General features: G+C 39.4%; 1 protein-coding gene across 2 annotated transcripts in view; it reads left to right on the top strand.

Moving 5' to 3' along the window:
* Nucleotides 1-1,720: 1,720 nt before the first annotated feature.
* The window catches only part of RAD51 (RAD51 recombinase), a gene marked incomplete at both ends in the record, with an annotated part of 30,167 nt that continues 14,566 nt past the window's right edge, over nt 1,721-17,321 (top strand). For both annotated transcript variants that reach the window (XM_082649271.1, XM_082649272.1), the window contains 4 exons: nt 1,721-1,807; nt 5,728-5,865; nt 13,646-13,763; nt 15,693-15,784. In XM_082649271.1, the coding sequence (XP_082505397.1) occupies nt 1,721-1,807; nt 5,728-5,865; nt 13,646-13,763; nt 15,693-15,784 (435 nt within the window). The remainder of the gene's footprint in view (nt 1,808-5,727; nt 5,866-13,645; nt 13,764-15,692; nt 15,785-17,321) is intronic.

The raw sequence follows: 17,321 nt of genomic DNA on the forward strand, positions 1-17,321 counted from the left end.
TAGTTGTGGCACACGTGCTTCGTTGCTCTGTGGCATGTGGGATCTTCCCAGACTAGGACTCGAACCCGTGTTCACTGCATTGGCAGGCGGATTCTTAACCACTGTGCCACCCGGGAAGCCCTTATCTGTTGTCTTTTTTTTTTTTTTTTTTTTTTGCGGTACGCGGGCCTCTCACTGTTGTGGCCTCTCCATTACGGAGCACAGGCTCCGGACGCGCAGGCTCAGCGGCCATGGCTCACGGGCCCAGCCTCTCCGCGGCATGTGGGATCTTCCCGGACCCGGGCACGAACCCATGTCCCCTGCATCGGCAGGCAGACTCTCAACCACTGTGCCACCGGGGAAGCCCATCTGTTGTCTTTTGAGTTAAATTTATCTTGCTTGTTGAATTGTCCAGATTTAAGTACATTTATTCTTGTGGCCATCAAAACTTGTTTGCTTTTACTAATACCTCATAATAGAAATCTTTTTGTTCTTCATTCTTTTCAACCTGAGCAGTCATAACTCTATCAAAATAATCTGACTTTGGTATAGGCCTTATATTTATATGGAAGATTTCAAACTGAGCAAGGTAATTCCATGTTATTTATTCATTTGAACATTCAGTGAGGTCTGGAATTGATTACAATGGTGATCTTTATGGGACTTCCCTGGTGGTCCAGTGGTTAAGACTCCGCAATTTTAATGCAGGGAGTGCGGGTTCGATCCCTCATTGGGGAACTAAGATCCCACATGCTGCACAGCCCCCCCCCCAAAAAAATGGTGATCTTTAAATTTCATACACTTCTATTAGAAGCAGACTGTGTGACTGCAAGCCGTCCTTGCCTAAGGTGGGGCTACTTCTCTCATCTCAGTCCATTGTTTCTCTATCAGGAATGGAGGCTTATGGCAATTATTCTGTACCTTTGTTTCACTCCTGTCCCACCACCCCAAAACCCTGCTTTCTGGAAGGGAACAATGGAACTGAAACAGTTTAACCTTTCATCGATTGTTTTTTTTTTTTAAAGTAGAGTTCTGGAAAGTCTGCATTCACTTGCCAAATATTTACCAAACACCTAAGATGTACCTAAGATTTATCATGTATCATGAGGTGTATACAAATAAATGAGACTTGGCCCCTATCCTTAAGGAATATAAAGCAGGGGAACAGAGGGATATAGTTGATCTAGTTAAGCTGTTCGTCTCTTTTTTTTTTTTTAATTTTATTTTTTGGCTGCGTTGGGTCTTCGTTGCTGCACGCGGGCTTCTCTTGTGCGGAGCGCAGGCTTCTCTTGTTGCGGAGCACGGGCTCTAGGTGTGTGGCCTTCAGTAGTTGCGGCGCGCGGGCTCTAGGGCACCCAGGCTACAGTAGTTGTGGTGACAGACTTAGTTGCTCCACGGCGTGTGGGATGTTCCCGGACCAGGGGTGGAACCCGTGTCCTCTGCATTGGCAGGCGGATTCTTAACCACTGCACCACCAGGGGAGTCCAAGCTGTTCTACTTTATAGAAGCAAGATAGTGCTGGCTCCTCCTAAAGTCTTTCTGATACAGCTATCTAGGTGGAAGAGAAGGCTGGTGAGAGATTTTTTTTCTTTTTCCTGCCATGGGTATGTCAGTGATTAAGCCAAAAGCCTAGCAAGTAATTCTTAAAGAGATTTATTGTAAAACTATGTTTGCAGCTCTGTACTTTCTCTAGTGTTCTTCCTGATGGCCATCTGTACTTTTCAGTATTGAACACTAAGTAATGGCTATGCAGATGCAGCTTGAAGCAAATGCAGATACTTCAGTGGAAGAAGAGAGCTTTGGCCCACAACCTATTTCTCGATTAGAGGTATGTGCTTGGTTGCTAATTTTAGAATTATAATGCTGGACAAGATTGTTCTACCTATTGGGAGAAATCACAACCTTTACATAAACCATTGGTTTACTACCTAAGGTCAAAATCCAAATTAGAGTTTTCAGGAGGGTTGTCAAGGATTCTGTGGAAAGGCTTAAGACAGTTGCTAAACACATCTGGCCAGATCTCTTTTTTTGTCAAGAATTCTTCTACTACATTATCATTTTTCTTTCTTAGAGCTGTATGTCAGAAACTAAGAAGCCCTATGATCCCATGGTAGAGTCTCTGCTATTTGTACTAAGTATGAAATTACTGTCCAGGGAATTACAATGGCCTGGGCCAGCTATGCAGGAAGGGGAGAGGAACAATGTCTCTCCACTGACCTCGATCTGTGCTGAAGTTACTAGGAAGACAGCTGTCATAGGCAGAGAGAAGGGCTTGGGGTTACGTTGTGAGAGTTCAAGACTCTGCACAAGAACATCAAGCACCAGAGCTGGGGCCTTGCACTATTTCTGTGCATTTACAGAGGCCCCAGAGTGAGTGCAGTTGACTTGGGCTGAAAGAAGCAGGATAAAAAGCTGAGAAAGCCTTCATTCTTCTGTCTCTTTATGCATATTCCTCCCGTTGCCCCCTAAGCTTCCACTCTCTGGAAGTTACTTAAACGGGTTTGTGATAAACATTGGAAAATTCAGAGTCATAACTTTTGGTTTCAGTGAGCATCCTTATACCCACACATATGTATTGCTTTTTGCTTAAATATTAATAACAGACAGGTTTCTATGGGCAGGTACTATTCTCTCCCCTCTCCCAAACCTTCCCTGACCCCCAGATACATACACATCCCCCTAATAATTCATGCTGTCCTAGAAGTCATGGTTTTGGTGGCTAATAAAAATCAAAGCTGACTTTGTATATAGGGAGAAAGAAGTGCCTTTGGGTGGTTTGTTTTTGAGAAGTGGTATATAAATCCCTGACCAAAAGTAGTTTTCTCCATCTTTACTATCAATTGTTAAAACAGAGCTTTCCAGTCATTGTGCTACAAAAAGGTTATGCTAAGATATGCTTTCCTTAGCTCTGGGGCAGTCTTAGCTGTTTATCCTAGCTTAGTGTAAAACATATTTTTTTATGTGTGCTTGATGTGGAAAACATTGGGAAATGTTTAAAGTGGGCTTTTAGGGCCCAGGGTCTCAAAGTTCATTTAGAATCCTAGTCATAAAAGGTTTAGAGTTACAGGTTTAATCCAATTCATGACAAGAGTCTATTTTAATATACATAGTGCTAGGTTAAAACTACTGGTTTTGCTCTCCAGAAAGTGGGCATAGAGGGAACCTACCTCAACATAATAAAGGCCATATATGACAAACCCACAGCAAACATCATTCTCAGTGGTGAAAAACTGAAAGCATTTCCTCTAAGATCAGGAACAAGACAAGGATGTCCACTCTTGCCACTATTATTCAACATAGTTTTGGAAGTCCTAGCCACGGCAGTCAGAGGAGAAAAAGAAATAAAAGGAATACAAATTGGAAAAGAAGAAGTAAAACTGTCACTGTTTGCAGGTGACATGATACTATACATAGAGAATCCTAAAGATGCCACCAGAAAACTACTAGAGCTAATCAATGAATTTGGTAAAGTTGCAGGATACAAAATTTATGCACAGAAGTCTCTTGCATTCCTATACACTAACAATGAAAGATTAGAAAGAGAAATTAAGGAAACAATCCCATTCACCATTGCAACACAAAGAATAAAATACCTAGGAATAAACCTACCTAAGGAGGTAAAAGACCTCTACTCAGAAAACTATAAGACACTGATGAAAGAAATCAAAGATGACACGAACAGATTGAGAGACATACCATGTTCTTGGATTGGAAGAATCAATATTGTGAAAATGACTATACTACCCAAAGTAATCTACAGATTCAATGCAATCCCTATCAAATTACCAATGACATTTTTTACAGAACTAGAACAAAAAAATCTTAAAATTTGTATGGAGACACAAAAGACCCCAAATAGCCAAAGCAGTCTTGAGGGAAAAAAACAGAGCTGGAAGAATCAGACTCCCTGACTTCAGACTATACTACAAAGCTACAGTAATCAAGACAATATGGTACTGGCACAAAAACAGAAATATAGATCAATGGAACAGGATAGAAAGCTCAGAGATAAACCCCTGCACCTATGGTCAACTAATCTGTGACAAACGAGGCAAGGATATACAGTGGAGGAAAGACAGTCTCTTCAATAAGTGGTGCTGGGAAAACTGGACAGCTACATGTAAAAGAATGAAATAAGAACACTCCCTAACACCATACACAAAAATAAACTCAAAATGGATTAGAGACCTAAATATAAGACGGGACAGTATAAAAAACTCTTAGAGGAAAACATAGGAAGAACACTCTGACATAAATCACAGCAAGATCTTTTTTGATCCACCTCCTAGAGTAATGGAAATAAAAACAACAAATGGGACCTAATGAAACTTAAAAGCTTTTGCAAAGCAAAAGAAGCTACAAACAAGATGAAAAGACAACCCTCAAAATGGGAGAAAATATTTGCAAACGAATCAACGGACAAAGGATTAATCTTTAAAATATATAAACAGCTCATGCAGCTCAATATTTAAAAAAAAAACAACCCAATCCAAAAATGGGCAGAAGACCTAAATAGACATTTCTCCAAAGAAGACATACAGATGGCCAAGAAGCACATGAAAAGCTGCTCAACATCACTAATTATTAGAAAAATGCAAATCAAAACTACAATGAGGTATCACCTCACACTGGTGAGAATAGGCATCATCAGAAAATCTACAAACAACAAATGCTGGAGAGGGTGTGGAGAAAAGGGAACCCTCTTGCATTGTTGGTGGGAATGTAAATTGATAAAGCCACTATGGAGAACAGTATGGAGGTTCCTTAAAAAAGTAAGAATAGAATTACCATATGACCCAGCAATCCCACTACTGGGCATATACCCAGAGAAAACCATAATTCAAAAAGACACATGCACCCCAAAGTTCATTGCAGCACTATTTACAATAGCCAGGTCATGGAAGCACCCTAAATGCCCATCGACAGATGAATGGATAAAGAAGATGTGGGGGCTTCCCTGGTGGTACAGTGGTTAGGAATCCGCCTGCCAATGCAGGGGACACGGATTCGAGCCCTGGTCCGGGAAGATCCCACATGCCACGGAGCAACTGAGCCCATGCATCACAACTGAGCCTGCCCTCTAGAGTCCACGAGCCACAACTACTGAGCCCGTGTGCCACAACTACTGAAGCCTGCGTGCCTAGAGCCCGTGCTCCACAACAAGAGAAGCCACTGCAATGAGGAGCCTGCGCACCACAACGAAGAGTAGCCTTCGCTCGCCGCAACCAGAGAAAAGCCCACGCACAGCAATGAAGACCCAATGCAGCCAAAGATAGAATTAAAAGAATTTTTTTTAATTTAAAAGGATGTGGTACATATATACAATGGAATATTACTCAGCCATAAAAAGGAATGAAATTGAGTCATTTGTAGAGACATGGATGGATCCTAGAGACTGTCATACAGGTGTAGAGAACAAACATGGACACCAAGGGGGGAAAGTGGTGGTGGTGGTGGGATGAATTGGGAGATTGGGATTGGCATATATACACTAATATGTATAAAATAGATAACTAATAAGAACCTGCTGTATAAAAAATAAATTCAAAAAAAACCCCACTGGTTTTGATAATGAATAGGTTGATAATTTGTTATTAAATGCCTCAAATTTTAGGTCATACTTTTCAAAGCTTTTGTGTATAATATCACAGTTAAAAAGAGCTCTGTGAAGTAGGTAGGACAAATAACCACATTAGACAGATGAGGGAATCGAAGCTTAAATTTATCCACAATTTTCTTCACTTGCAGCAATGTGGCATACATGCCAATGATGTGAAGAAATTGGAAGAAGCTGGATTCCATACTGTGGAGGCTGTTGCCTATGCACCAAAGAAGGAGCTAATAAATATTAAGGGGATTAGTGAAGCCAAAGCTGATAAAATTCTGGTAAGTACTGTTTGTGTGACCGAGGGAGGCAGTAGTGGTATGCAAGGGTGTACAGTGAAAGGCTGCGGTCTTCCTCCTTCCACCCCTCCTTTGTCACCCTCTTCCCCTTTCCAGAAGTGACTGCATTACCAGATGATTATCTTTGTATGTGCCTCCTTGCATAAGTTGGGATTTTTCTTAGGGAATTGCAGTATCACAGGTTATGACATAAATATTGCTAAGTTGACTACCAGTTTGCACTCCCACCAGCAGTGAGTGGTATGTACCTTATAGTTCTGGATATTATGATTTCATGCCTTAGAAATGCACTCATTAGTATGCAGCCACAAAAAATGGTTTCAAAGAATATCCGTTGACATAGGAAAATATTACTGATATAAGAAAGCAGGTTAACAAAACATGTTTGTGTGCATATATGTTTTTGTTTTTAAAAAATGTGTGTTTTTATATATGTATAGCACATACACTGGGGATAGATACACTAAAATATTAACATTGTTTCTGGATGGTGAGAATGTGAGCAGTTTTTATTTTTGCCTCAATTTTCTGAAGTTTCTACAGTTTCTATGATAAACATGTATTAATTTAAATAGAAAAGCTGCTTTTATTGCTTGAATATTAAAGTCATGTTAATTAGGCTCTCAGGGTGTATAATCTGTTAGTCAACTAGTCATAAGCAAGATTCTTTAATAATAAGGAAAAATGTGATTATGAATTATACGCTTGTTTTTTTTAACCTAAATAAATGACATAAAAGTGATTTCACTGGCTTAACCTAAATGAGGTAGTAACTTAATAACCCTTTATATTATATAGCACTTTAACTTTTTTAAACTTTTTTTTAATTGAATTTTTATTTTACATTGACGTATAGTTGATTTACAGTGTTGTGTTTCAGGTGTACAGCTAAGTGATTCATATACATATATCCACTCTTTTTCATATTCTTTTTCCATATAGGTTATTATAGAATATCGAGTAGAGTTCCCTTATAGCACTTTAACTTTGAAATCCCATCCCTTTCATATATACAGTATTCTCACTTAGCCTTCATAATGACACTGGGAAAGACAGGACCAGTATTATCTCTGTCTTACAGATAAGGAAACTTAGGCACAGTGATTCAATTATTTATCCAAAGTCATGCAGTTAATCACAGAACTAAGACTAGAATCCAATTATTTTCATCCTGATATACTGTGATCCTTTCTCATTTCCCTCCAAAGTCTTACAGCTACTATTCATTTTTCTTGCTTCATATATTCCTTTAGCATTCATACCCTGTGATTACATTTTATTTTATGCACTTATCCTTTGGTATTTACAGGCTATACCTTGGAGATAATAGCAGGTTAGGTTCCAGACCACCATAATAGAGCAAATATTGCAGTAAAGTGCCACAAATTTTGTTGTTTCCCAGTGCATATAAGTTGTGTTTATACTGTTCTGTAGTCATTAAGTATACAATAGTATTATGTCTACAAAAACAATGTACATACCTTAATTTAAAAATACTTCATTACTAGAAAATGCTAACCATCATCTGAGCCTTCAGTGATTTGTAGTCTTTTTGCTGGTGAGGGTCTTGCCTCCATGTCAGTGGCTGCTGACTGATCTGGGTGGTGGTTGCTGAAGGCTGGGGGGGCTGCAGCAGTTTCTTAAAACAAGACAACAGTGAAGTTTGCCACGTAGATTGACTCTTCCTTTCATGAATGATTTCTCTGTAATATGCAGTGCTATTTGATAGCATTTTACCCACGTAGAAATTTTTCCAAAATTGGTAATCAATCCTCTCAGACCCTGGCACTGCTTTATCAACCAAGTTTATGTCATGTTCTAAATCTTTTGTTGTCGTTTCACCAGGGTCTTCACAGCATCTTTACCAGGAGTAGATTCTATCTTAAGAAACCTCTCTTTGTTTATCCATAAGAAGAAACTCCTCATCCATGAAAGTTTTATCATGACACTGCAGCATTTCAGCCACACACCTTCAAGCTCTACTTCTCATTCTTTTGTTACCGACCAGGGTTCTTGGCCTTCTTAATCAATGGAAATTGATCAGAGGCCAGACAAGAAATTCAGGCAAGGCTTTATTGGGGCCCCTGCTGCAGCAGCGGGGAGCGAGAACAAACAACAGGCTCCTTTGCTTGCTCGCTCCCTGAGTGGAGGTGAGCTTGTTCTTTACGTGGGGTGAGGGTAGGGGTGTGTCCAGGCGTCTGGCTGGAGGGGTGGCTTAGGTGGTTTGCCCATCCCTTAGTCCGTGTTTCGTGTAGGGCGCATGGCAGTACCTTCCTTTTGCTCCAGGCTCTTCAAAAGTGACAGTTGGGTTTTTTGGTCTCTTTGTATGTTTTGTCCATAATTTGCCCTAATTGCGCATGCAGACAGTTATTTTTTGTCCCATACAGTTTCTTTGTATTTTGTTGCTCAAGGAGAGGTGTGTCCAGGTGCAAGCATTGCAGCACTGCAGCAAAGGGTCCCAGGTCCCAGCCTGTCTCACTTGTTTTTTCCACCACATCTGTATTTACTTCCTCTGTTGAAGTCTTGAACCTGTTAGAGTCACCATGAGGGTAAGAATCAACTTCTTCGAGACTTCTGTTTAATGATATTTTGATCTTTTCCCATGAACCACGAATGTTGTTGTTGTTTATATATATACTTTTTTTTTAAACGAATGTTCATAATGGCATCTAGAATAGTGAATCCTTTTCAAAAGGTTTTCAGCTGACTGCCCAGATCCATCAGAGGAATCACTATCTATGGCTACTATAGCCTTACAAGGTGTATTTCTTAAATAGTAAGACTTGAAAGGTGAAATTACTCCTTGATCCGCAGGGTGCAGAATGAATGTTGTGTTAGCAGGCATGAAAACAACATTAAATCTCATTGTACATCTCCATCAGAGCTCTTGCGTGACCTGGTACCTTGTCAATGAGCAATAAAATTTGAAAGGAATCTTTTTTCTAAGCAGTAAGTCTCAAAGTGGGTTTAAGATATTCAGTAAACCATGTTGTAAACCGATGTGCCATCATCCAGACTTTGTCATTGCATTTATAGAGCACAAGCAGAATATATTTAGCATAATTCTTAAGGGCCCTAGGATTTTCAGAATGGTAAATGAACATTGGCTTCAACTTAAAGTCACCAGTGGCATTAGCCCCTAAAATGAGAGTCAACTGGTCCATTGAAACTTTGAAGCCAGGCATTGGCTTCTCTTCTGTAGCTATGAAAGTCCTCAATGGCTTCTTCTAATATAAGACCATTTCGTCTACATTGAAAGTCTGTTGTTTAGGGTAGCCAGATTCATTCATTATCTTAGCTAGATCTTGTGGATAACTTGCTGCAGCTTCTACATCAGCACTTGCTGCTTCACCTTGCTCTTGAATGTTATGGAGATGGCTTCTTTCCTTAAACCTTATGAACCAACCTCTGCTAGCTTCACACTTCTCTTCTGCGGCTTCCTCACCTCCCTCAGCCTTCACTGAGTTGAAGAGAGTAGGGCCTTGCTCTGGATTAGGCTTTGGCTAAAGGGAATGTTGTGGCTGTTTTGATCTTCTACCCAAACTACTAAAAATTTTTCCATGTCAGCAGTAACGCTGTTTCTCTTTCTTACCATTCATGTGTTCACTGGAGTAGCACTTTTAATTTCCTGCAAGAACTTCCTTTGCATTCACAACTTGGCTAACAGTTTGGCACAAGATGCCTCGCTTTCGGCCTATTTCAGCTTTCGACATGCCTTCCTCACCAAGCTTAATCATTTCTAGTTTTTTATTTAAAGTGAGAGATGTGCAACGTCACTCCTTTCCTCCTCTAACTTCACTTAGAGGCCACTGTAGGGTTATTAATTGGCCTAATTTCAATATTGTTGTGTCTCAAGGAATAGGGAGGCCTGAGGAGAGGGAGAGATGGGGGAATTGCCAGTGGGTGGAGCAGTCAGAACACACAAAACATTTATCAATTAAGTTCAGTCTTATATAGGCGTGGTTTTTGGCAGCCCAAAACAATTATAGTAACATCAAAGACCACTGACCACAGATCACCATTACAAATGTAATATGTAATAATAATTGTAATAAATGTAATAATAATGAAAAAGTTTGAAACACTGTGAGAATTACCAAAATGTGACACAGAGACATGAAGAGAGCAAATGCTTTTGGAAAAATGGTGCATATAGACTTGCTCAACACAGGGTTGCCACAAACCTTCAATTTGTAAAACGCAGTATCTGTGAAGCACAATAAAATGAAGGGCAATAAAATGAAGTACGCTTGTATGTTGTTACAGAGTTTATCTTTACTCTTGGAGTTTTCTGTAGTGCAAAGCAAGTATTTAATTTATAAAATTATATATTTATAGTTTGTGTTGACTATTGTTATACAGAATTTTCTATGAAAAATAATCTTCACACGCTAAAGAATCTTCAAAAAATGCATCCTACAGCTTCAGTACATGTAGTTCTGCCACATAACCTAGTCAGATGGACAATATCTGAGATTTATTTAATATCTCATATAATAATATGTATACAACCCAGTAAATTCTGTTTTATTGTGTATTATACTAAGAGCTTTGTTTTTGTTTTTGTTTTTTTTTTGTGGTACGCGGGCCTCTCACTGCTGTGGCCTCTCCCGTTGCGGAGCACAGGCTCCGGACGCGCAGGCTCAGTGGCCATGGCTTACGGGCCCAGCCACTCCGCGGCATGTGGGATCTTCCCGTACCGGGGCACGAACCCGTGTCCCCTGCATCTGCAGGTGGACTCTCAACCACTGCACCACCAGGGAAGCCCTGAGCTTTGAATTTTTAAGCACTGTTATTTTATAGTATTAATTCAGTGGGCTCAAAAATTATAAGTAATTCTTAATTTAAACCCTTAAAGATGTTGCCATCCATGAAGTATGAAGTTGTCATTTATTGGATTGCTCAAATAAATAAATTTGTTGAAGTGGTAACTTAATTGAATAAGTAAGAATTCTGAATACCTAATACCTCTTTGAAAGATTGTGATATTAAGCCAGTAGGTGTCCCTAAAGTCTATATGTTGTTGATTTCTGGGCATCTGTTTTTGTGGCTGAACAGATCCTGACCTTTGCTTATGCCTTGTCAGACATAAAAAACTCCTTGTCAGACATTGAAAACTCCTACAGATTTAAGACAGATGAAAGCAAGCTTATATAAACAAAATAATAGAAGTCAAGTTCTGCCAGATTAGGCAGTTGGCATGGTTTTTACTTCAAATTTCACTTTGGTTATAATCTGTTCCTTTAAGAGCTCATAGACTAGAAAATGTCGAGCTTAAAATGACAAGAAGGGAAAACATCTCCTATGAGTTTGGTTTTTTTCCTTCACATTTTTGATTAAAATTTTTGAACTTACTGGGAAGTTGAAAGAATGTTACAATGAACACTTATTTATCCACCACCTAGACACTGCTATTAACATTTTAATATACTTATTTATCTCTCTATCCAGCCATCAGTCCATCTGGGATTTTTTTTATGCTTTTCGAAGACAGTTGTAGATGTCAGTACACTTCCCCCTAAATATTTTAGCATATATTAACTAGAGTTAAATATTGGTTTATAGTTCTTATCCCCTCTCTTTAGTATTTTTATTTTCTAATTTTCATTCTTCCTGAAGATTAGTAAAAGTTATAGGAATAAAGAAGGAAAGAAAATTCTCAAAGAAATAATACAAGATTTCCCAGAGCTAAAGGGAAGCAGAAGTCTAAGGCCCCACAGAGTGTCAAAGATGCACACCTAGACTCCTCAGTGTGAAATTTTCAGTATACCAATTGTAAGGAGAAGATTCTGAAAGATTTCAGAGAGAAAAATGTAAGTGACCTCTAAAGGAACAAAAATCAAAAAGATAGCACATTTCTTATTAGAAATCTGGATGGTAGAAGCTAGTAGAGTAGTGCCTTCAAAATTCTGAGGGTAAATAATTTTAAACCTAGAATTCTATTTGTAGCAATATTATTCACCCAGTGTTAGAGCAGAATACAACATTTTCAGAAATACAAGAATTCAGAACATTTTTCTCTCATCCTATTCTTTCTTAGGAAGTTACTTGAGGATATACTTTACTAAAATGAGGGCAGGAAACATAGGATCTAGGTTGGAGAGACTCCAACTCAAATAGTTGGTGAAGGAAAGCCCAGGACAGTAGATAGCCTGGAGAGCAGATAGCCCCATTTGCAGAAGAAAAGGATACCTTCAGGGGGGAAAAGGATTAGCAGAATACTTAGTAAGATTGAGAGGTTGAAAAATTTGAGAAATGATAAAGTCAGAGAGTACTAGAGAAAGATATTCCTCAGATATAAAATCAAGGTAAAATGGAGCATGATTTTGAAACTAGCGGCATATAAAAAAGAATTCATTTGAATTTGACAGAAACCTTTGAGAGACATCGGTTGTTAACATTGGAAGCTTAGTGAAAGAATTGTATTTCTAGCACACCATTTGGTTCTGCAATAACTATAATATAAACATTGTAAGGAGTTTTCAAGTGAAGTATTAAGCATATAGAGAAGTTTAGAGAATAATGCAAACCCACGATTCAGCTATTTATTGGTTTTCTCCCTTTGTGGAAAGTTTTTAAATTACAGGTTTAATCTCTACTTGCTATAGATCTATCCAGATTTTCTCCTCCCTCCCTCCCTCCCTCCCTCCCTCCCTCCCTCCCTCCCTCCCTCCCTCCCTTCCTTCCTTCCAACTCAAACAATTTATTTTACTGAATTTAGATTCAAGCTCAGCTAATTATTTGGGGTCTGGACTTGGATTCTTTTTCTACTTAAGTGAGTTTTGATAGTTTGTGTCTTTCTAGGGATTTCTGTATTTCTTATAAGTTATCTGTTGGCATATATTTATTTTTGTAATGTTGGTAGTAATGTCCCCTCTTTCATTTCTGATTTTAGTGATTTGAGTCTTTTTAAATCAATTTTGCTTATTTTTTCAAGGAACCAACTTCAGGTTTCGATGATTTTTCTCTATTGTATTTCTATTCTCTATTTTACTAGTTTCTACTCAAATTTTATCTTCTTCCTTCTTGCTTTATGTTTAGTTTGCTCTTTCTTCAGTAACTTAAGGTGGGAAGGTTACGTTATTGATTTAAGATCTCTCTAATATAGGCATTTACAGCTATAAATCTCCCTTAAGCACTGCTTTTGCTGCATCCCATACGTTTTGGTATGTTTTGTTTTCATTTTCATTCATCTCAATGAATTTACTAAATTCCCTTGTGATTTCTTTGATTCATTGGTTATTTAGGAATGTAATGTTTAATTTCCATGTATTTGTGAATGCATTTATTTATTATTTTTTATAAATTTATTTATTTATTTTTGGCTGCATTGGGTCTTCGTTGCTGTGCACAGCCCTCCTCTAGTTGCGGCAAGCGGGGGCTACTCTTCATTGTAGTGCGTGGGCTTCTCATTGCAGTGGCTCCTCTTGTTGTGGAGCATGGGCTCTAGTCGCCCGGGCTTCAGCAGTTGTGGCTCGTAGGCTCAGTAGTTGTGGCTTGCAGGCTCTAGAGCGCAGGCTCAGTAGTTGTGGCGCACAGGCTTAGTTGCTCCACAGCATGTGGGATCTTCCCAGATCAGGACTTGAACCCGTGTCCCCTGCATTGGCAGGCGGATCCTTAACCACTGCACCACCAGAGAAGCCTGATAACTTTTTAAAGAGAGATCATTCTGGAAATTTTGTTAGATGTTATCTCTTCCCACTGTATGCCTGGTTTTTACTAAGCGTATTTCATCGATTTGGCATTTCTTATTTTTCCCCAGACTGAGGCAGCTAAATTAGTTCCAATGGGTTTCACCACTGCAACTGAGTTCCACCAAAGGCGGTCTGAGATCATACAGATTACTACCGGCTCCAAAGAGCTTGACAAACTACTTCAAGGTATAGTAATCCCTTATCCTGTGCTGTGAACTGTGGTTAGCAAAGCATCCAGGTTATAGAATATAACTAAATAAAATATTTGGGTCGGGTTTATGTGTTAGATAGAATTAAGAAATAAAGAGAAGTATTCACATTGAAGAAGGAAGACTGCTGGAGGGTGGTACTTGACTTAAAAAATACTAAAATTATCTGCCAATTAAATAATTTAATCTCCATTTAATATTACATTCTGAGAGTAAGCTCCCTCTGCCTAAAGAATAATTATAACCTTTTATCTACCACAAGGTAGAAAATCTGATGACTGGTTAAAACACTCCATGCTTGAATACTACTTTGTAGTATCAATACATTGTAGTGCACACTAATCTTCAGGACTTTATGGAAAGCTGTAAAGGTTTTGAACTTTTGAAAGCACTGCTGTCTTAAATTTTTGCAGAGTTAGATTTGGTCCTTGTTGCTTCCCCAAATATTCGATCATTCAAGTTTCCTTTTTTTTTTAGGGCACAAAATAGCATGGGTTCAGGAATCACACTCAAATTTGAGCATTTGCTTTCTCTCCTGTTCCCCGCTCAGCATTTACTGGCTGTATTACATGGTGCAGACTACTTATTGTGGTCTACGCCTCGGTTTTCTTATGTTCATAATGAGGACAAAAAGACTTCCTACCGGGACTTCCCTGGTGGCGCAGTGGTTAAGAATCCGCCTGCCAATGCAGCAGACATGGGTTCAAACCCTGGTCCAGGAAGATCCCACATGCCGCAGAGCAACTAAGCCCATGGGCCACAACTACTGAGCCTGCGCTCTAGAGCCCACGAGCCACAACTACTGAGCCCACACGCCTAGATCCCGTGCTCCACAACAAGAGAAGCCACTGCAATGAGAAGCCCGTGCACCACGACGAAGAGTAGCTCCCGCTCACCACAACTAGAGAAAGCCCGTGCGTAGCAACGAAGACCCAATACAGCCATAAATAAATAAATTTATTAAAAAAAAGACTTCCTACCTTATAAGTTATTGGAATTAAATGAATTGAGATATATATAAATACATAGCACAATGCCAGATACACAAGAGACATTTGGTAAACATTAGATATTATTTATAATTTATTTTTTGAAATGACTGCTTATTGACTTGTGATGGCATAGTTCTGTATATTGATTTGTGGTGATAGTGAAATGAAGCTACAGATGTGATAAAATTGCATAGAACTACACACACACAAATGAGTGCATATATACCTGGAGAAATCTGAATAAGCTCTGTGGATTGTATCCATATCAGTTTTCTGATATTGATACTGTATTATAGTTATGTAAAACGTTAACATTGAGGGAGCCTGGGTGAAGAATTCACAGGCCCTCTCTGTACATTTCTTTGAAATTTTCTATGAATCTAGAATTATTCCAAAATAAAAAGTATTTTTAAAATTACTGCTTGTTGAAAATTGGGGTTCTAAATTATGTAAACATCTTTCTGATGAGCTTCTAGGACATTTCTTTTTTTTATAAATATAAGTTTATTTATTTTTGGCCGCATTGGGTCTTCATTGCTGTGTGTGGGCTTTCTCTAGTTGCAGTGAGTGGGGGCTACTCTTCATTGCAGTACGTGGGCTTCTCATTGCGGTGGCTTCTCGTTGCAGAGTATCCGCTCTAGGCACATGGGTTTCAGTAGTTGTGGCACACAGCCTCAGTAGTTGTGGCTTGTGGGCTCTAGAGTGCAGGTTTAGTAGTTGTGGTGCACGGGCTTAGTTGCTCTGCAGCATGTGGGATCTTCCCGGACCAGGCTCAAACCCATGTCCCCTGCACTGGCAGGTGGATTCTTGACCATTGCGCCACCAGGAAAGTGTTCCCCTAGGACATTTCTATGACTGTTGTTTCTAAATATTTGTATTGTGCTAAGAGGTGTTTCTTATTGCTCTTCTATTAGGAGGAATTGAGACTGGATCCATCACAGAGATGTTTGGAGAATTCCGAACTGGGAAGACCCAGATCTGTCATACGTTGGCTGTAACATGCCAGGTGAGCTGTTGGGGCTCTAATCAGATCACCAAGAATGTGTTGATTCCTGTTATTAGCAAGCATCTGTTAGCATGGGCAAAAAATGCACTTTCACTGTTTTCAGGAATGCTATAGCTAGGGGAACTTCCTGGGCCATCCAGTGGTTAAGACTCTGTGCTTCCACTGCAAGGTTCAATTCCTGGTTGGGGAACTAAGATCCTGCATGCCACGTGGCTCGGCCAAAAAAGAAAAAAAAAGAATACTATAGCTAGTTAGAAGATAGACTGCTACTGCAAAACTTCCATAGCGTAGAAACTTTCAGATTATTAATTTCACCTACTTTCTTACCAACCACTAGGCCTCCCCTGGCTTCACCTGCCCTCTTCACTAGTTTATATTGTATGATTCATCATTAAATGATTCTTCATTAAAGTCATTCCTTTACAGATACCCTCAGATTTACATCCCCCATCTGAAGAGATGCCATTCCTAGGTAAACCCTATCTGTCTTTTCAGTGCCTGTTCCCAAGTAGCTGATCATACTGGAGAAAAATCCTAACATAAAGGTGATTGGCATCACTTTAAATTCAAGATGACAGACTTTAAGTTAACATTTGATACTGCTTGGCAGACCTACTGAATTTCTCCTCTGAAAAAGGTTGAATTCAGGCAGACTTTTTCCCACTCGGTAGGACAGTTATCTCATACTTTGTCCTTTCTTCTCAAACCTTCATGCTTCTCCTCAACCCTCACTCTTAGCCAAATGACCTAACCTGTTCTTCACATCAAAACTACAAAACCCACCTACCTTTTTTTAAAAATTGATTTTATGAAGTATAGTTGATTTACAGTGTTTTGTTAATTTCTGCTGTATAGCAAAGTGATTCAGTTATACTAATATATACATTCTTTTTCATATTCTTTTCCATTATGGTTTATCACAGGATATTCTTTTTTTAAATATTTATTTATTTATTATTAATTTTTATTTTCTTTTTCTTTTTTTCTTTTTGGCTGTGTCGAGTCTTAGTTGCGGCACACGGGATCTCTTCATTGAGGCATGCGGGATCTTTCGTTTCGGCGCACGGGCTCCAGGGCGCACATGGGTTCTGTAGTTTGTGGCACATGGGCTCTCTCATTGAGGCACACCAGCTCAGTAGTTGTGGCAGGCGGGCTTAGTTGCCCCGCGGCATGTGGGATCTTAGTTCCCTGACCAGGGATCGAACCCATGTCCCCTTCATTGGAAGGTGGATTCTTTACCACTGGGCCACCAGGGAAGTTCCTATCACAGGGTACTGAATGTAGTTCCCTGTGCTATACAATAGGACCTTGTTGTTTATCCATTCTATATATAATAGCTTGCATCTGCTAATCCTAAACTCCCAATCTATCTCCCCCCCCCACCCCTCCATCGCCCCCCACCTCCAGCAACCAGAAGTTGGTTCTCTACGTCTTTGAGTCTATTTCTGTTTCGTAGATAGGTTCATTTGTGTCATATTTTAGGTTCCACATGTAAGTGATATCATATGGTATGTCTTTCTCTTTCTGACTTATTTCA

Source organism: Grampus griseus (assembly GCF_964374135.1).
Source record: "Grampus griseus genome assembly, chromosome: 2".
NCBI classification, from domain to species: domain Eukaryota; kingdom Metazoa; phylum Chordata; class Mammalia; order Artiodactyla; family Delphinidae; genus Grampus; species Grampus griseus.